Source organism: Camelus bactrianus, chromosome 30, assembly GCF_048773025.1.
Source record: "Camelus bactrianus isolate YW-2024 breed Bactrian camel chromosome 30, ASM4877302v1, whole genome shotgun sequence".
NCBI classification, from domain to species: Eukaryota; Metazoa; Chordata; class Mammalia; order Artiodactyla; family Camelidae; genus Camelus; species Camelus bactrianus.
The window spans coordinates 10,457,805-10,478,928 of record NC_133568.1 but is presented as its reverse complement, the minus strand read 5'-3'; the positions used below and the strand labels follow the sequence as shown (position 1 = coordinate 10,478,928).

At 44.1% G+C, this 21,124-nt stretch overlaps 1 protein-coding gene across 9 annotated transcripts in view; it reads right to left on the bottom strand.

The window, feature by feature from the left end:
- Positions 1-21,124, bottom strand: part of CTIF (cap binding complex dependent translation initiation factor) — a 283,059-nt gene that overhangs the window by 25,858 nt on the left and 236,077 nt on the right. For all 9 annotated transcript variants that reach the window (XM_074355340.1, XM_074355338.1, XM_074355344.1 and 6 more), the window contains one exon: positions 12,050-12,205. In XM_074355340.1, coding sequence (XP_074211441.1) covers positions 12,050-12,205 — 156 coding nt within the window. The remainder of the gene's footprint in view (positions 1-12,049; positions 12,206-21,124) is intronic.

Genomic DNA, 21,124 nt, shown 5'->3' with positions numbered 1-21,124 from the left:
GTTCTAGGCACTGGAGACGAAGCCCTGCCTTTTGAGTTTCCATGCTAGTTGGGGAGACAGAAAACAAGCAGTTGTACAGAAAAAACCCTAAGATGGAATCAGATACTAGTCAGGGCTACGGAGAAAAAGAGAGTAGGCTGCGAGAAGTATTGGTGGGAGGGTTGCTCTGAGAAACAGACACCCAGCAGAGACCTGGAAGGACACTGGAAGGGCATTCTTCCAGAAGGAACAGCAAGGGCAGTGGCCCTGCAACTTAATTTACTGTGTTCCTTCACATTTTTTCTCACTAAGAAGCACTTCATTTTATATGATATAAATATGCTGCAGACTGACCCCTTTATCCTGTGTCTTTTGTTTTTCGTCTTTGTTTTGTGCATCCTGCTACAGGAAGGGGAGGAAGTCAATTTGTAATTAGCAAATCTACTAAATTACATTTAATCCTCATCTCGACAAGGAAGTGAGGGCCAGAGTGGGTAAGCTGCCCAGGTTTGTCTGGCTCCAAAGTCCACCTCTTCCCCTACATCCTTCTCTTCCGGCTACAAGAAAGGCTCATCCTGGCCCAGAACACCAGTTACCTACCGATCACTGCTGGCAGCAGTGACAGTGGAGCCATCAATAAGGAACTGGGCTCTAGTTAGGACTTGAGGTGGACAGAAAAGAGGCGAAACGGTGGCTCCTAACTTGTTGGTTCTTAGACCAAAAAGTGCTGTCTAACGTCATCTACCCCTGGAGGCGGCGACAGCAGTGAGTGGGTATCACCAACTACTGAATTTAAACATTTGGCCCTGACAGCTGGAGCAGATTACAGAAAGATCCATGTGGGTTCTGGAGGAGTTGCGTGTGACTTAGGTACCAGCTCTAAGCACAGGGCACTTTGTTTTTTTGCTTCCCCTCCCCAGCAGACAGCAGCTCTGCTACGGCAGGGGCCACATACCGTGGGCTCATGCCCAGGCCCCGGGAAGCCCTGTAAGCCCTTGGCACCCAAACTGCTGGGTGGAGGGTACCTGAGCTGGGCGTGAAGGCCTGGCAGGGTGGGGATGGGGGAGAGGCAAACCATGGGGAGGAACTGGGTGGGGGGTGCCCAGTGGTCCTCGCCAAGTCAGGATTCAGTGGAGCTGCTTACAACCTCCCTGTGGGCGGGAAACATGCAAACTTTTTTTTTTTTTACTTCTGGGTTATCTGAAGTTACTGATGGCCTTTTTTTTTTTAAACCCCACAGCGCCTGGTTTCTTATCCCCTAAATATATAGATCACTCTCTCTCCCTTCCAGCCAAACCCCCCACCCAAACCCACACACTCAGAAAGTGCCCCAGCCAGTCTCCTCTTGAGCTCCTAAGCCACCTGAGCGGACTGTCAACAGCCCATTAGGAAAAACACCATGGGGTGGGGGGGATCCTTTTTTTTTTTTTTTAACCCCAAAGGATTTAAAAATCTATAGGCTGATGCATGTGTATGTGTGTATATGTGTGTGTGTGTATCTTGTACACACAGCTCCAGCAAAAAACAATGTATCCTCCACCTTCCGTTTTTCAGCTTAGAAAAAATCTGCACCCCGGCCCCTCCCCGTCCCCGCCCGCCTTCCTTGCGACTCTGCAGAAAGCAGGGGCCTCTTGAAGTTCAGACATTAATTACGGAGTTAGAATATTTTTCAAAATTACAAGGCATGGCCCCAGGAGATAAGAGGAAGCAGGAGCAGAGCGCGGAGTCAGGGGAAGGCGGGGAGAGCCAGTCGGCCCAGGGCTGCCGAGGCGGGTCTGGAGGTTGGGGCGGGGGCGGCCCCCCCGGCCTCCAGGAAGAGCCCCCACCCCCGACCCGCAAGGCCGAGCGCCCCCTGCAGGCATCGCTGGGACAAGGCGAGAGGCCGTGCCACAGGGGCGTCCGTGGGGGAGGGGAAGGACGGGGGTGGGGATGTAGGACTCTCGTTTTTCGGCCCTGAGCAGAAAAGTTTAGACAACGTTACCTCTTAGCTCTCCACTCGAGGCCTTAAACATAAAATGGTTATGTTAATTAAACCTGTCCTCAGTGAAGGGGAGATAGATCAAATCTCTCCCCCTCTATAATTAGGAGGACTGATGGCGCTGAGGACTCCCTGGGAGGAAACTTAGAAGGACCGGGAAGCGGCAATTCAATCTAACTTTAAACAAAATGCGGAATATTTGCCATTTAAGAAAAACTGCTCCCACCTATATAACCTCGACACGGCTAGCTAATTCTGAGAGCCACATCCTCTCTGTATCTCTAAATTTTAGAGAAAATTCCCAAAGGTTGCAACCAAACCACCTTCCAAAAGGGAATTGCAGAGATGTCCTCCTAAAGCCATGTTGAGATGGGTCTGGAAATCTCTGGAGTTTTAAGACTGTTTAAAAACGGTTCTGGCGAGGAGACTGGTTTCCCTTTGGAAACCAGTGTCTGGTGGAAGCTGGTATTTTTATAACTCCAGGCTCTCTATCAGATCCTGTGTTACCATGGTTGCTAAGGGGAACACTGGCTTCAAATTTCACATTTCAGTTTGCAGAGTCTGGCTAAGGAAGTGGTACAGTTAAAGGAGGGGCTGGGGGAGGGTCGGGAGTAGGGGTGGGGGTGAGACCCGAGTTTTCTCCGAGATGGTCGAGGATCCGGACAGCCCCAAATGGGGGCACGTCAGTGTGCTTCTGTGTATGTGTCTGTGTTTTGTTTTTTTTTGGGGGGGGGGGTTCTGAGTAGGTCAGCGGCGTCACACCAGAGTGAGTTGACTGCCAACTGGAAGAGGGGGACGACAGCTCTGGAGGGGACAAAACTGTGGGGAGTTATTTCTGCGGAGGTTACAGGAATGGTTGCTTAAGCTGGGTATTCATAGCAGCAGCTGCTGGACCTGGAGGAACTCTGTGGCTAAACCAGTGCCCAGGGGCTGTGTACCTGCCCTGGGAAGGCTACATTCTGAGAGGAACATTCCAGGCGGGGTCTGTGCCTAAGATTAGGGCTGCAATAAACTGTTCATGGAGAAAGGTTCTCCTGAATTTTCAAGCTTTGTTCTAGCCATTCACTTCCTGCTTGACTGCTTGACTGACGGTTATAGTCAGATTGTTCTCTAAGATGCCCTTGCCAGGCGGAGCTCATCTGCCTTCTGGGCGCCCACATTCCCGCTTCCCACTCTCACCTTATTTTGAGCACTGCACTTTCCACCGTGCACCGAGTTAGCCGTGGGTCTCTCTGGCTAGGGAGGGCCCCAGATTTATTGGACATCATCTCAGCACATTTCTAGCAGGAAAACTGTCTGGGAGGCTTTTCAGTTCAATAAAGAAGGAGTATTTTTCCCAGTGTTTGTTGAATGAATAAATGAACTCTCCTTTAAGCTTTAATGGTGTTGTTCTCTGGCTTAAAACACTTTCAGAGGTTCTCAGTATCACCTTGTGTCCACCAGGATGCCTCTGCTGGGAGCCAGTGGTGGCCCATCATTCACCTTCTCTTCACCACACCAACACAGATGGGCCTTGTTCATTCTGGCCCCTCAAACTCTTCTTCCTGAAGGCGTTTCTCCTCCCCTTGCCAGTACCTGCCCGAAGCCCACTTCCCCTTAAGCTCTAGCTCCCCTCCTCTTTGCCCTCAGCTGCTGCCCAAACTCCTAAACTACCCATCGTAAATGTTCACGGCTGCTTAATTTCTGTGTGTGGTCTCCAAGTAGAGTGTAAGCCTTCTGCGGGCAGATCACAACTTATACTCCCTCCTTCTGGTACAACTAGGAACCTGTAGATAAATAAGGAAGTGGCATTGTCTCAAACCAAATCACCGCTGCCTGAACGAACACAGAGTCCTGAACAAAATGCAGTCAGGGTCACTTGATAGCTGAGACCCAGCCTACCCTCAGGTACCAGTGGAAGACTGAAATGATTTAAAAGCAACAGGAAGATGTTACAAGGCATTGTAACATACAACCACCTGGCAAAGGGCACGCCTGGACAGCAGTGTTGGCAGCCCTGTGTGGATTCTACAGGATGTTACAGGAAGAGTAAATCAGGGTGGAGTGGGGATGCAGTGGGAAGAGAACTGGGTCTTGAAGGTGGGCTAGAGTCAGGCAGGAGGAGGAGGAATGTGGAGCTCCAGGCAGGAGGAATGTAAGAGACCTTCTGTGGAAATACAACAGGAACAGTGTGGCTGGAGGTGCACAGGACTCATGAGAGGCTCTCCAGGAAAAGGGGCTGTGATTGTGGGGGGCCTTGGTGTCCAGTTGGGAGAATGGATCTTACTTTCTGGGGTTCCCGTGATGCGATACTTCTCTTGAGCAATGCCTGGAATATGATTTGCATTCAACACCCATTTGCAACATGTCAGCTGACTTAAGGGCTTGCTTTACATAACATCTCACTCATTTTAAGCCTCAAAACAAACCTGCAGAGACAGTGATAGCTATTATTCCCCTGCAGAGATAGGAAATTGAGGTTTGGAAAGATGAAGAATTAGGTTAATGCCCCATAGTTTGTACGTGGCAGAGCTGGGATTCAGACTCAGGTCTCTCTGGCTCTTGTGGTTGTGCCCTTCTGGCGTGCTCTTTGCACATCAGTGGCCTCACTAAATGCTACCTATGTATCTTAACCTTGGCTGCACTTTGGAGTCACGTGGAAAGCTTAAATCTCCACCAACTCCCCTGCCTCCTCAAACCCCACCACCCAGAAAGTTTGATTTAGTTGTTGAAGAAGGGGTCTGAGAATTTGTCATTTTCTGTAAGTTTCCCAAAGTGCAGAAGCAGGCACCCCACACCCCTAAGGATGCAACTGAGAGTCCTGAGCTTCGTAATGGATAATTTCAAGTCTCTGCTCCCTGTTAGAGTGCATCACTACCATGGGCACAGCAGACATTGGTTTCTTTCAGCCACAGTGGGCCCTACCCTGACCCCAGGGGGCAGCTGGGCGCAGCCCCAATCTCCTGCTCTTGGGAAGGGAGGAATGGTCCCACTGGAAAGGTATGTCTGAAGAATGTTCTGCTGGACTCTCTCAGCCCTGTGAAATACTGGAGGATCTCCACCCATACCCACTTGAGCTCAGCCTTTTCCGAGGTCAGATTTCCCCCCGGAGCCAAAACAATGTGAGCAATTGAATGCACGCTCACGCAAAAAGTTAAAAAAGCGGCTCCCTCATTGTTGCACGGAGCAATTTCATTTCCTGAGAAGCATGACTCGCTGCCCTGTGTTCTCCTCCCCAGCCTGCGCCTGCCAGCCTCCTCTAGGAGCCCAGCCAGTTGCATCCCTGGGTGGGGGAGGGGGGTTGCCTCTCAGACACCCCTCAGAGGAAGAGTAGGGAGGGGTGGATGGGGCTTCTGGGCCCTGGGGGAAGAAGAGCAAGGGAGCCAACCAGACAGAGGCACCCCGTCCTTTCCTCCCTTCCTCCACTCCTGACCTCTGGCTGTGGCTGCCGGACTTGGACTTGGACTTGGACTTGGAAGAGGGCAGGAGGATGGGAATCACTGGTAGCGATAGGCTGGGGGAGCTGGGATGGAGAGAAGGAAAGTGGGATGTTCGGGGGAGGAAGGATAAGAGAGAGTGGACAGAAATGCCCAGGGTGCACAGTGAAAGTCGGCTCAAAGGAAACAGGTGTAAGGGGTTAAAAGCTACCCCTAGTATTCCCTGCAGAGGAATTTTCAACAAAGGTCTTGAAGTAAGGGGCCCAGAGAGAAGCGTTCAATGAGAACTTGGAGAAGTCTAGCAAAATCACCATTGGGTCACAGAGGTGGCAGAGAGCATTGTCGGGTCAGGAAAAAGGGGATGAGGGATGGTGACCCAAAACCTGGTAAGTGGGCTCTAGGTGAGTTGGGAGATGACAACACCCTTAGCTCAGGCCACAAACCCTGATTACACCCCTCCTGTGTGTGGAACACTTGCAGTCACAGTTTGGCTGAGGACCTTGACAGGGTGAAGGAGTCCTTAGACTGCTATGAAAAACAGCTTGTGGGACACCTTAGCATTTGTTTCTTTCATCAGTATTTTGTAGTTTTCAATGTATATGTCTTTCATTTGCTTAGTTAAGTTTATTCCTTAAGTATTTCTTTCTTTCTGATGCTATTGTAAATGGGATCGCTTTCCTAATTTCCTTTTTTGATAGTTCGTTATTAGCATATAGAACTGTAATTGATTTTTGTTATGTTGATTTCGTACCTTGCAAATTTACTGAATTCACTTATTAGTCCTTTTTTCTTTCTTTTTTTGTGGAGTCTTCAGGGTTTTCTGTGTACAAGATCATATCATCTACAAACAGAAAATTTCACTTCTTCCTTTCCGATTTGGATACCTTTTATTTCTTTTTCTTGCCTAATTGCTCTGGCTGGGACTTCCAGTGCTACGTTGAATAGGAGTGATGAGAGTGCGCTCTCTTGTCTTGTTCCTGATCTTGGATAGGAAGACTTAATATATTTAAAATGTCAGTACTACTCAAAGTGACCTACAGATTCAGTGTAATTGCTAATCAAAATTCTAGTGTCATTTTCCACAGGAATAGAAAAAACAATTCTAAAATTCACATGGAACCACAAGAGACTCCAAATAGCTAAAGTAATCTTGAAACAACTCTAAAGAGAAAAAATCAGGAGGCATTGTACATCCCGATTTCAAGATATATTACAAAGCTATGGTGATTAAAACAAACATATAGACCAATGGTACAGAATTGAGAGCCCAGAAATAAATCCATGCATATATGGTCAACTGAGAGGGAGTGGATAGAAACAAAGGTGCCAGGAAAACACAATGGGGAAAGCATAGTCTCTTCAACAAATGGTGTTGGGAAAACTGGGCATCCACATGCAAAAGACTGAAACTGGACTCTTTTCTTATATCATACACAAAAATAAAATCCAAATGGATTAAAGACTAAAACATAACACCTGAAACTATAACTCCTTGAAGAAAACATATAGGAAAACTCTCATGACATTGGTCTTGGCAGCGATTTCATGGAGATGACACCAAAAGCACAAAAGCAAAAACAGACAAGGAGGACTACATCAAACTAAAAGCTTCTGGACAGCAAACGAAACAACAGAGCGAAAAGGCACCCTACAGAATGGGAGAAAATATTTGCAAATCATGCATCTGATAAGGGGTTAATTTTCAAAATATATAAGAAACTCTTACAACCCAATAGCAACAAACTTAACAACCATTTTTTTTTTTAATGGGCTAAGGATTTGGATAGACATTTTTTTCGAAGAAGACATACAAATGCCCAACAGGTATATGAAAGGATGTTCAAGGTCACTAATCATCAGGAAATGCATAGCAAAACCACCTCATACCTGTTAGGATGGCTATTTTATATATATATATATATATGTATATATATATATAATATAAACATATATTACATATTTATATTATATATAACAAAATTACAAAAGATAAAAGCATTGGCAAGGATGTAGAGAAATTAGAACTCTTGTACCTTGTTGATGGGAATGCAAAATGTACAGCTTCTATGGAAAACAGTAGGAAGCTTCCTCAAAAAAATTAAAAAGAGAACTATATTATCCAGCAATCTCACTCCTGGGTATTTCTCCAAAAGAACTGAAATCAAGATCTCAAATTGCTATTAGCACTCCCATGTTTGTTGCATTGCTATTCACGGCAGCCAAGATGTGGAAACAACTTAAATGTCCACTGACGGATGAATAGATTTTAAAACGTGGTCTATAACAAACTGGAATACTATGCAGCTTTAAAAATAGAAAAAAATTCTGCAATTTGGGACAACATGGATGAATGTGGAAGACACTATGCCAAGTGAAATAAACAGTCACAGAAGGACAAATACTGCACGTTCCCATTTATACGAGGTACCTAAAATAGTCAAACTCACAGAAACAAAGAGCAGGATGGAGTTGTCAGAGGTTGGCGGGGAGGAAGAAGTAGGGGGTTGCTAGTCACCAGGTACAAAATTCTAGTTATGTCAAGGGAATAAATTCCAGAGATCTGTTCAGTGTTGTGCCTAGAGGTGACCGTACTCTATTGCACACTTAAAAGCCTGTTAAAAGAGTAGACCTCGTGGTACGTATTTTACCACAATACAGATTTTAAAATATTTAAAAAATTAAAAAGAGCTCATGAGGCAAATATGAACTAGGAGGGCAAGGAGATTGTTGGTCACCAACAATACTCTTCAGTCACTTGGAAAACCATCTTGGCAGAAACTATTTGCTCTGAAACAATTAAAGGGATCACTGAAAATTATTCTTTTCCATCTTTTGAAGAAGGATCTCTGATTGACCCTTGCTATTACGGCAAAATCAGAATCAATCCTACAGAGATCTTTTTGGCTTCCACCATGCAGCAGGCGCTGGGGATGGACCAGAACAGAATGAGAGAAGCTCCTGCTCTGCTTGTAAGGCAGTGAAGCAGGGGGGTTAGGAGCAGGGACTCAGGCACCCAGATCTGGATTCTGATACTGACTCTGCCGCCTGCTAGCTGTGTGGCCATGAGCAAGCTGTCTGACCTCTCTGTTCTCTGGAAGATGGGGAAGATCATCTTCAGGGGGTTGCCTGAGTTAAAGACAAAAAAAAAAATGCATGAAGTGTTTTGGACAATGCCTTCCACTGTGCTGAAACCATTACTAAAAATATCATAAGGTGATGTGAAAAGGATGGAGTGCAGTGCCTTGCTTAGGAGGGAGCAGCTGGGGTAAGGACGGGGTGCTTCCAGAAGAGGTGACTTGAGCTGGGCCTGGGAGGAGGTGTTAAGGCAAGGAAGAGAGAGACTCCAGGGATGGAGTCCAGGGTTTCACGCCTGAGTGAAGGAACGTTATTTCAGCTAGGTCACAGTGTGGATGAAAATGCCCAGGGGACTTGTTCTAAGGTAGGGGGTCTCAGAGAGCTGGATGTCCTCCAGTCTGAAGGGGCTCACGGGCTAAGCACGCATTCAATCTGAGTGAGCCCCGGGTCCAGTGAAGGTGGCCTCTGTGAGCATGAATACCCCAGACTGAGAATTTCGTATCTTCTCCTTACGCTTGACTCTTCGTACCAAGATGAGTTGCGGGTTTGTGTTTGACTCAGGGGCATCGAGGAGAGGGAGCACGGAAGCCATGGTGGGTGGTGCCGAAGAAGAGGATGGACTGGGTGTCCCATGACGGTGAGAAAAGGCAATCGGGTGAGTCCTGGGGATGCTGCCTGGCCACAGGGGAACAGGAAGGCTGGGTCCGGGCCACGTGAGGACAGAGACTGAGCTGGAGGGTTTGGAACACTGCTAGTGCATCCTGTTGGAAGGGCTCAAGGCGTGACTTGGGATGTGTCAGTGGGCAGCTAGAGATGCTGGCCTGGGGGGTGGTTAGGGAGTTGGGAAGACCTCAGGGCAGGGTGGGTACATTTGGGTCAGCCATCTGCATGGCCCCAGGGGAAGAGACTAAGCTTGTCCAGCATGGAGAAAGGCAGCAGCAGTGACTTTGGCTTCTAGAAACTTCCTAGAGCTGGCTCAACCTGCTTTGAGGACATGGATCAGGCCTGGGTATGAGTGTATGTGTAATAAGGCAAGGGAGGCAGCAAATGACTCTAAGAATTCAGGGGTCTCCGGGAACCTGGGAAAGGCACAGGCCCTCCAGAAGGACTGATGAGATGCCGAGAGCATCCCTTCATGTCCCAATCTTTCCTTAAAACCTTGTTTCAGGGAATCTGAGTTCTCTGTTGGAAACAGCTCTGAATCAGGAGTTCCGGAGCACCAGGCCAGCTCTGGCATGGCCTGCCTGTGTGTCTCTGGGCAGGGCACTCAGCCCTTGTGCTCCTTTAAGACTGGGCTTGTACCCAGACCCTGGGTCAGGCTGGAGGACCTGAGAGCCGCCCTGCCCTAGAACAAGTCCCCTGGGCATTTCTTTCACATTCTGACCTAGTTGCCTTAGTGCACTTTAGCATCCTCTGCATGCCCTGCATCCTCCCTCAATCCTTCCAGAGTGAGCACCACGGTCTCCCTTTACAGGTGAGGAACCAAGGCTTAGAGCAGGTGAACTCCTCCTAGATGGCACAGCCAAAACAAAAACAAAAACAAAACAACCCCACAGAGGCAGGATTTGAACCCAGGACCGACATTCTTTAACTATCTCTCACCAGGTGGCTTCAAGCAGATAGCTTGGAACGTGGGACTGTGGTTTCCTCTATTACGAAATGGTGAAGGCGACAGTTGATCTATTTATTCTTTAGGTTTACGGTGAGCATGGCAGGGGTCTGTGTGACACCATCTTGAAAAGTTTAATGCATCAAACAAGTGTGTATTAGGGGAGGCTCCTTGTTTCTGGTCTGTGTAGACCTCTTGGCACCTTCCGGATCTCACACCAGAAGGTTCACACTACCTCAGGTGGTGTCAGAAGTGTCCTGACAGCCAGGGCCAGCACACGGCTTGGGGGAGCAGGTGACAGCAACACCAGGAGGTGCCCAGATCACACAGAGGGAACATGTTGGGGCAATCTAGGTCACTGACCTAGAACAGCGCTGCTCCCTGCCTTGAGGCTGGGATGTCAGGGGTGCAGGGCAACTCAGGCAAGGATGGGAGGACCCCAAGAGGCCAGGCCCCTGACTCCAAGAGGGCTGCCTTCAAAGCATCCCAAAGGGATGTGAAAAGCATAGCCATGGCCTCTCATGCTGCAGTCTGAGCTGAGGACACTTTGAAAGTGAAATCAAGTTGCAAAAGGCCACTGACTGAATCTGAGAAACAAGTTTGAATTCAAGTACATTTGTCAAGATGCATCTTTGGCTACATGGAGTGGCAGAGGCTTACGGGGTCACAAAGCACCCAGGAGAGGCCCGCATGCTCTGCTGTCATGCGCATCCACATAGTCTTTGATGAACGTGCTATTTCCCCATAAATGATGCTTCAAAAACATCTACAAATACTCTCTCCCTTCTCTTAAATTGCTCTCTTGTCTTTCTTTCAGAAACACAGAAATGTCTCTTGACCCCATACCTCGCCTTTTGCTGACAAGTTCCCTCTTCCTGCGGCCTTTCACAGAAACACTTCTCCAAAGACTTGTCCACATTCACATCTTCACCTCCACTGACTCCCCGACACGGCCCATGTAGCTTCTGCGCTCACTCCCCTGACACCTCGGGGCCCCTGACCTCCTTGTGGCCAAACCCAGGCCACTCCCCGTCATGGTCCCGTTGATTCCCTAGAGGCTGCTCCTCCCTATGTCTTGGGACCGGCTGCTGAGGGTGGGAGGGGACAGCACCTGTGAGGTGTAGGCTGGGCCCACCCCCCCTGGAGGAGAGGTACCCGTGGACGCTTCACACAACACTCAATTCTGTGTCCCCAGGGTCAGACAGTTCTACCCGAACAACAGAGAGACAGCTCCCTGGGGACCGCCAACAGGCCCCCCCAAACTTCTGGTTTCCGTCGCCACTCTGTTTCCCTTCCAGCTTCCTCATCCCAGGAAATGGTGCCAGGAGGCAGGTAAATGAGGATCCTGCATCACTTCCCTTCACTGCATCTCATGTCAGCAGGTACTGTTTGGTTCAAACTCAAAGATCTAAGTGGAATACAAATGGCCTTCCTCCTCCTCACTCCCATGACTGTGTTCTGAGCCACCAGCCTCTCACTGGACGACACCAGCAGCTCCCACATTTGCCCCTTCAATTCTATCCCCTGAGAACCACCAAGGGTGACCCTCTAAAGTGGGTTATAATACCCCACTGACTTTGTACTTCTTAAAAGTTTCTTGATTTTTCTTATTTGTTTCTTCTTCAGGGGAAATTTAGAAGCAAACATTTTTGGAATAAATAATTCAATGGTAAACCGATCCAGTCCAAAGATCCATTCATTCGAATAATATTTTCTGTAGGCCCCCTTTCTGCAGGCAGTGTTCTAGAATATGAATTACTGCAGTTTGAGTTCATAATACTTTCCTGTGGGGGACTATTTCCCGTTACGTAAATTCAATAAATAAAAACCTGCAGATAGTAAACAAAAGCACGGGGGAGTCACGTTTCTCTTTCCCAAAAGATGGATCACTTTACGTGGTACAAGCCTTGCGGCTTTCCCGGCGCCTCCGGGACGCGCGTCATTAGCGCCCGCTCTCAGGCCGGCTGGGGACCCGGCCGGGCGGTGGCTTACCTCCCTGAGGCAGGTGTAGATGGGACAGACGAGCACGCGGAAGGGCTCGCCCGTGCTGCTGCGCATGGTGCCAAACACCTCGCACAGGAAGGTGATGAAGCCCAGCCAGCGCTCCACGTCCTGCTGCTGCAGCTCCTCCCGCACCGTGAAGTCCTTCTGCGGAGACACAAGAGACCACGTCAGCCGCGCGAGGGGTGGGAGGGGCCCGGGCACTGCCCCGCTCTGCCGCGCTGCCCGCTGGCTAAGGGCTGGCCCTGGGCAACTGGTAAACCCCATGTTTTCAACGAGGAGGGGGATGGGTGACCCGTGGCTGGAGCGTGAATGCCGAGGACTCAGCTGTGGTAGAAGGCTGACCTTTGGCCAGAGCACCTCTTCATTGTCTCCGATTTGGGAGGCCACACAGCCTTGCCTCACTGACCCCAATACTGAGGTGGAGGCAATGAAATAAAGGGGAGGATGAACCCTTACCCAGTCATCACTGCCTCCATTCAACTCCTTGTGGCTAAACTATCTCCCTTTGCTAATCTCCAAATCATGCCTCCACGGCCGGGAGGGTAACCAGAACATTGCCCCACACCCGTCCAGCAATGGCCCATCTTGGCCCCCGTACTGGGTTAGAGACACAGCTACAGCCATTGCCTGCAAGGGGCCTGGAGCAGAGAAGGAAAATTAGAGGCATTCGTTCATTCCTTCCTTCCTCTTCCTTAATATTACTGCCCCACTGTGTGCCAGGCACTGCAGTAGGGGCTAGGATAAGACATACTCACTCATAACTGATACAAAACGGAAGGAATTAAAAGCCATGGTGGGGTGGGGTTCCAGGTAAAGGGACTTTGGGGAACTCAGATGTAAGAGTTACTACTTTCAACTAGAAATCAGTGCCTTTGAAGAGATGGAAGGTCCCTACGGATGACCTGGTTAATGTTGATCCCTCGTGTGTAATGAAGGTGCCATCCAGAAACCTAAAAGGGCAGGTGAGGCCTCAGTCTCCTTGGCTGGCAAATTAGGGGCTGGATGAGAAGACTTCCAAGAGAAGTCCCACCAGTTCCAGCTTCTGAGAGCCTGGGTCATAGCTTATGACTATCAGAGCTTCATCAGTTTCAAGTGTGTGTGTGTGTGTGTGTGTGTGAAACAGAAGGAGCAGCGGCTACCATCTTTGAGGCAGACACTAACCAAGCACTTTCATTGCAATGTTTCACCTAATCATCACAATCATCCTATGAGGCAGGTCCTGGTATTGCCCCATTTTACAGCTGGTGAGTCTGAGGTTAGAGCAGTTATGCAATTTACCCCTGGCTATGAGGCAATGGCAGAGCTGGGACTTGAACCCTGGTCTGCCTGCTCTGGAGACCAACTCCCCTGCCCCCTCCTTTTTGATGGTGTGTTTAGATTGGAAAAGTAATACCTCAGAGGCCAAGCTCTTACTCCTTTCCAAGTCTGTACTTTCCACCAAGTCACAGGTCTGGACTGTCCCTGGAGGTCCATTCATACCCACAGATCTCATGGGCCTCACACCTGCGCTCAGGCCTCCTGCCTCACCACTCTCTTCCCACTGAAATGTTCACCTGTATACAACTGTGGTCTGCCAGCGCATGGGGTCCTTTCAGCCTGGAGGCTGAGCCAGGGCAGAGTCCTTGGAATAGTCCCTTGGGGTTAGCCAGGGACCCCAAAAGTAGCAGGATCTCCTCCCTAGTACAGAATCTGGATCAGGCAGTTCCCATAGGGACTGCCCTGTGGTTTTCTCATTCTTGTGACCCAATGAATTACCTTCCCTGCTGCCCCAGAATCTGCAAAGGATGCTGTACTGCTGGCCTTGAGGTCATGAAACTTTGGGTGGTTACACTCTCATTAACTTCTGTTTATCCCATGATTTCCTTTTATGGTCAGAGCAGGGGCAGCGTTATTCCCATTTTAGAATGGGGAAAACTGAGGTACAAAGAGTTGAAAAGACTTGACCAGGGTCACCGGCACAAGAACTTGAACAAGAACCTAAGCCCCTCCATTGCTCTCTGCTCTAAGCTAAATGTTCTCAGTCCTGGTTGCACACTGGAGTCATCTGGAGGAACTGAGAAGCTACTAATGCTTGGACTCAGCCCCAAAGAGGCTTGTGTAAATGGTCAGGGTGGAGCCAGTACACTGATACATTTTGAAAGCTTGCCAGGTGATTCCAATGTACAACCGTGGTTGAGAACCACAAGCTGAGGACTATATAAAGTGCCGTCTTGGGAGTTAAAATGGTGCCTCTCTGTCAATGCCTGGGATGCCCTTTCTCCATCTCCCCCCAAAATACCTGTGAAGTCAGATATAGAGGAGGAAGATAAGAGTTCACCACAGTCTCTTTACCATTAAAATGCTGTCATCAAGAAGTTCTAGTTGCCCAGAGCAGCTTGGCTTCCTGCCCACAAGATCACAGGCAGGGGTGAGACGGGAGGGAACTTAAGCTTCAGCCCACCCTCTGTCTGCCCCTGGCTGGTAGGCAGAGTCTGTAACTACTGACAAGGCCCCGTGCCTGTGCATTAAGGCAGCTCCCAGGAGCACTGCTCTTACCCCAGTCACTGGAGATTCAGGGGCAGAAGGAGTTGGGGAGGTTCCCTGTGTCCTCAGAGGCACAGCGCTCTCAGTCAAAGCCCTCTGGGGCAGGAAAAGGCTCAGGGCAGTGCAAACCAGGGACTGGAGTTTTTAAAAAAATGATTATATCTGATCAAAGAACTACAGCTTGATTCAGGTTCCTCCTGATAATCAGTGGCGTTGAGAGAGGAATCTGTCTTGGGCGGCAGAGCTCATTAGAAGACTGAGTGCCTGCTAAGTACTGGAAGTTGAACTTGGGATGTGTGCTTACAGCCACCAGCTTTAGGTCCAAGGTGGAGACTCTGCTATTACCTTAGCAGACACTGAGCAATTCCAAGGATGATTTGAGTAACTAACCAAGACCAAACCCAGCTTTCTCATTCAAGGGAAAGGGAGGAGAAAAGAAATACGGCGTCTATGGGAAAGTCCTGCACCGCAGGATAAGGGAGCCTTATCTTGAAGACCTAATGGAGATGCATAACTCTGAAAATGTCAACTACAATAAACCAAAGATAAATAAAATAAAAAACCCAAGGACGAACATGTGGGACTGAACGTCTGTTAAGAACAGTAATATGGATTCTGTGATATGATTAAAACTGTAGGCTGAGATGAAGTGTGAGACTGGGACTGGGGTTAGGAGAGAACCAAATGAGATCAGAAATCCAACAACAATATGAAATGTAAATTGGAAGGAGTAAAGGACAGAATGGGTACTGCAGAAAAAGTGAAATAAGACAGACTTGGAAAAGGGCTTGAGAGCTGAAGACAGAGATAAATAGATTTAAAAAAAAAAGAAAGAAGAAAAATGAAAGAGAAGACAGAGAATGAACACCTAACCTATGAATTAGAGTTTACAAAAGGAACATCAGAGTACACGGAACTAAAGGAACAAGAGAGAAAAATTTCAAGTTGAAAACAAAATCCAAAAAAACAAAAAAGAGCTGACTCTTCAGGCAAAAAGGGTTCACAGTGTTCCAGAGCCCCACCATTTATACTTAGCAGGAGAATCTCCTTTTTTAATTTTAAGGAAAAGGAAAATTTCTAAAAACAGCTTTGAAGGGAAAAAAAAAAACAAACACTAGGTTTCTTACAAAGGAACAAAAATATGGTTGGCCTTACACTTCTGTAATTGATAATAAAATTCAGAGACACTGAGGCAACATCTTCGTATGTTTGAGGTGGAAAGAACACACCCAACTGAGTGAAAGCAAGGGATAGACATTTTACACAAGCAAATTTTTTTTAAAAAATCCCACCCACGTGCTTATCTTTAAATAAAAAGTAAATGGTGCAGCTGACATGGAAAATAGTATGGTGAGTCCTCAAAAAATCAGAAATAGAATTACCAATATGACCCAACAATTCCACTTCTGGGGATGTATACAAAACAACTGAAAGCAGGATCTTGAAGAGGTATTTGCACACCCATGTTCATAGCTGCACTATTCATAATAGCCAAGAGGTGGAAGCAACCCAAGTGCCCATCAACAGATGAATGAACAAAATGTAGTAATACGCAGACAACAGGGTATTATTCCATCTCAGAATACAGTGATGCATGCTACAACATGCATGAGCCTTGAGGACATTTATGTTAAGCGAAATAAGTCAGTCACAAAAAGACAAGTACTGTATGATTCCACTTATATAGGTATCCAGAGTAGTCAGATTCACAGAAACAGAAAGTAGAATGATGATTGCCAGAGGCTAGGGAGAGGGGGCAATGAGGAGCTATTTAATAAGTTAGAATTTCAGTTTTGTAAGATGAAAAGTTTTGGAGACTGCATAGCAATGAGACTATCCTTAACACGACTGAGCTGCACACTTAGAACATGGCTGAGATGATAAACTTTGTCTTTTCTGAAAACTACAATTAGTACAAGCAGTAGAGTGCATGCTTAACATGCACGAGGTCCTGGGTTCAATCCCCAGTACCTCCTCTAAAAATAAATAAACCTAATTACTTCCTCCCACCAAAATAAATAAATAAAAACTACAATTAAAAATAACTTAAAAATTAAAAACTTCATCTTTTTTTCCTAAAAACATACTGTACTGGAGGTCATAAATTTTATTTATTTATTTTTTATTGAAGTATAGTCAGTTACAATGTGTCAATTTCTGGTGTACAGCACAATGTCCCAGCCATGCATATACATACATATATTCCTTTTCATATTATTTTTCATTAAAGGTTATTACAAGATATTGAATATAGTTCCCTGTGCTATACAGAAGAGATTTTGTTTTTTAAAATCTATTTTTATATATAGTGGCTAACATTTGCAAATCTCAGACTCCCAAATTTATCCCTTCCCACCCTCTTTTCGCCCAGTAACCATAAGATTGTTTACTATGTCTGTGAGTCTGTTTCTGAAAAGCTTTCTTGAATGCTTGCTTCAGCCAAAAAGAAATTTCTTACTCAACTCTGAGAAAATCATGGTATAGAAGGACCAGAAATGAAAACTTGAAAGCAGGTAGACTTATGAAGTTAAGTCAAAATAAGTAATTATAATTTTGGTTATAAGGATGAGTCAAAAGCCAGAAATAATCCTTGAAAGAGAAGATACTTGAAAATTAAATGTAATTTGAATAAGAATTTCATAGTAGTAGTAGTAGTAACTTAACAATCCAAGATTAAATTACTAAAGACTGATAAATACTGGTGGGAGAGGGGCAGAAAATTGTAAAGGACACAAAATTTAATACCTTAGACCATAAAGACTCAGATTATTGCCTCTTTCTTAAGTTTGATAGAGAAATAGATGTTACAATATGTTTTAAAAAATATTAAAAGAAAACACTAGTAACCACTAGCAGATTAAAATAAAACAAGATATATAAAATAAATAAATGGGTAAAATGAAAATAAAATTAAAACACAAGTAAACTCAAAATAGTTTTCAAGATAACAATCATTAAGTAAAATAAAGAGGTTAATTTATGTGGATAGAAATACAAGCCAATATAGTTCATATAAAACATTATAATACTGTATAGTATAGACTCAAATACATAAAACAAAAGCTATTAAACATAAGGAAAAGACTAGTATTGGGAAACGAAATCACTAGTATTCTATGGCTGGTTAAATGAACAAAAGTTGATTACTCAGATGATTTAGTGTAATGAATAAGATAAAATCGAAACAAGCCTGAATTATAAACTGTGATTCTACTGTAAGTGTTAAAATACAGAAATTGTACAGGTTGCATATTTGTACTAAGAATTAAAAACAATGAAAAACTTAGCCCATTACTTGGATGTTTAAAAGGTATTCTCCTAAAGAAAGATGGAATAAAGATGTGATCAAATATGTAATAATAGATTATTTAGGAAATAAAGAGCTGTAAAAACTTGTGAGATGTGGTCAAAGCTATAATGAGAGGTAAATTTTTGTCTTAACTACTTTGGCTATTAAAAAAGGAAGCAGGGGGAGGGTATAGCTCAAGTGGTAGAGTGCATGCTTAGCATGCACAGGTTCCTAGGTTCAATTCCCAGTACCTCCTCTAAAAATAAATAAATCTAATTACCTCCCTTGGCCAAAAAAAAAAAAAAAAAAAACTAATTAAAAAAAGAAGTAAATGTATCCTCTAAACCTATGCAGCTAATACAGTAGCCACTAGTCCCATGTGACTATTGAGTCCTTGAAATGTGCCTCTAAACTGAGATGCACTGTCTGTGTAAAACAGACACTAGTTTTCATGGAGTTAGCATGAAAAAAAGAATGTAAAATATCTCACATTTTAAAAATACTGATTACATGTTGAAATTCTGGATATAATGAGTATAATAAAATACAATATTAAATTTAAAAGTACATATGTGGATCGTATTATACTTCTGTTGGACAGTGTTAATCTACATATTCAACTCAAAAAGCTTAGAAAACCAAACCACCAATAACTAAGGGAAGAGATGAAAGGGCAAAATACAGATAAAGCCAGCAATTAACTAATTATAAAATAGGGAAAGGAAATTATATATAAAATTAAAGAAGAAATAGAAATAAAATTAGAAATATGAACAATATATATAAACAGATATGAAGTAGATAAAAAAAAGCACAATAAAAACTATTTACAACTCTGTGCTAATGATTTTGGAAAAATGATGAAATAGATGCTCTTTTAGAAAATAAATATCACCAAACCTTACTAAAAAATAAAAAGCCAGAAAATACTGAAAAACACGAAAAGTCCTGAAAGAATACCTATTATATAAACTTGTGACTCTTATAGGTGAGTCACACTTTCAAAAAGTGAGATACTTGCTCTGCTACGTAAACTGGTCCCAAAAACAGAAAAAGATAAGCTTTTCCAGTTCCCTATTACCAAAACCTCATAATGATGGTAAATCACAAATAAGGAAGTCTATGGGCTACTCCTTCTCATGTGAATAGATGTGAAAGTCCTAAATGAAATACTAACAAATGGATCCCTTATAACCAAGTAGATTTTATCCCAGAGAGGCAAGGATGACTTGGTATCAGTAAATCTATAAATGTAATATATTCCATCAATAGGCCTGATTAAAAACGAGCAGCAGCATCCATGACCTTTGAAGGAAGGAGGGAAAATGATTTGATATGACTATATATATGAGAAATCCAAAAGAACTCTCTAATAAAGATTAGAATTAACGAGAGTTTAGTAACTAATTCATCAATGAGAATTTAGATGCAAACTTAATATAGAAAAATCAACAGGTTTTTAATTTAACCAGTGAGATATTTTAATGCACAAAAGCTCATTTAGTAAACAATCGAAATTCTTAAATGACATTATTTAAAAACGTGCAAGGTTTCTATGAAGAAAATTGCAAAACTGAACTGAGAAATTTAAGAGAAAAGTCTTAACCAAGTGAAGAAACATAATATTCCTTAATGGGTAGACAGCATTGAAAAGATGGTAATTCTCCTTGAAATAATTCACAGGTTTAACACCAATTTGTACTCTATTCCAACGGGAACTTTTTGGAGAAAAAGGGGAAATGGAGACTTGAAAAAAGTCATCCTAAAAGTAATTTGAAAGAATAATAGGGAAATAGCTCAAAACAAAACAAAAGAAAATAGGAAAGAATTATATTACGTACACTTATTCTAAAGCTTTAATAATGAAAAGGGTGTGGAACTGACATAAGACAGCACAGCTACATCAGATAGCCTAGAAACAAATTTGGCATCTATAAGGATTTATCACATAGTCCCTGGAGAACCACAGTCAGTAGCAAAGGAAGCATTATTCACTCAAGCAATGGTTCAGAGACAGCTGTCTATGTGTGTGTGGGGAGGGACGAGGGGCAAGGATAATTTAGAGTCTCCTTTCACACTGGGATCTAAAATGAATTCCAGATGGAATAAAGAGGTAAATGTTAAAAAAAAAAAAAAAAGAAAAAAAGAAAAAAAGAAAAAGGACAAATGGTAAGAACTTGAAGAAAATTGAGTATCAAATTTCTAGATGAAGAAGGGCTTTCTCCATTAAAACAAGAGGAATGTATCAAAATATTATAAACACATTTTGAAGGCGATTGACAAACTAGGAAAAAATTTGCAATAAATGGGACAAAGGGTAATGGTCTTAATATATAAATAGCTTGTTCAAATTGGTATTAAAAGTACTAAATCCCTCGGGGACAATTGGAAAGGGCATTAAAACATAATTCATATGTCAAAACATAAATTGCTGATAAATATGTAAAAATTAATTAAATCTCAGTAGCAATCAAACAAGTGAAAATATAATTTTTTTTTCACCTACTATGCTAGCAAAGCTTAAAAACCAGTAGTAGTCAATGCTGGTGAAGATGCAGTGAGACATACTCTCACTCTATGGGCAGTGTAAACTGATATCACTTTCCTGGAAAATCTTAAGCCTTAAAGTGATCTTATTGTTTGATCCAGTAATTGCACTTCTGGACGATTATCATAAGGAAATAATTAAAAATAACAGGAAAAATAAGGTTAATACACACAAAACTTCAACAACCTACGCATCTAACAATAGAGGAATGATTAAGAAAATGATGATTCATACACTCGTTAAAATTATGTTGATGAGAAGTTTGTAACAGCTTGGGAAAATGGCTCTGTGATGCTAAGTAAAAAAAAGGAAAAGCAAAATTACATATATTGTATAATCTCATCCATGAAAAAAAAATTTTTAAAGGAAGAAAGATGAGAAATAGCCCAAGTGTTAAGAGTGGTTTGTTTCTCCATAGTGGAATTATGGATGACCTTTATTTTCAACTTTTTTTTTTTTATTATTTTCTGAATTTCCCTACATTTCTGTGAACATTTTGTTTTATAATCAGAAAAACAGTTACTTAAAAAGAAATTGGCAGATTGTGACATTTTTCCTTGATTTTTTTCCTTTTTTTTGATTGGGACATCAGAACTCTTGGAGTGACCTGCCAGCTAGTGGCGATTCTCACTAGAAGGGTGGAGAAGTGGGTTGTGACCCTGCCCAGCCCAGAGGCCACCAAAAGCCAGCCTATGTGTCTCTT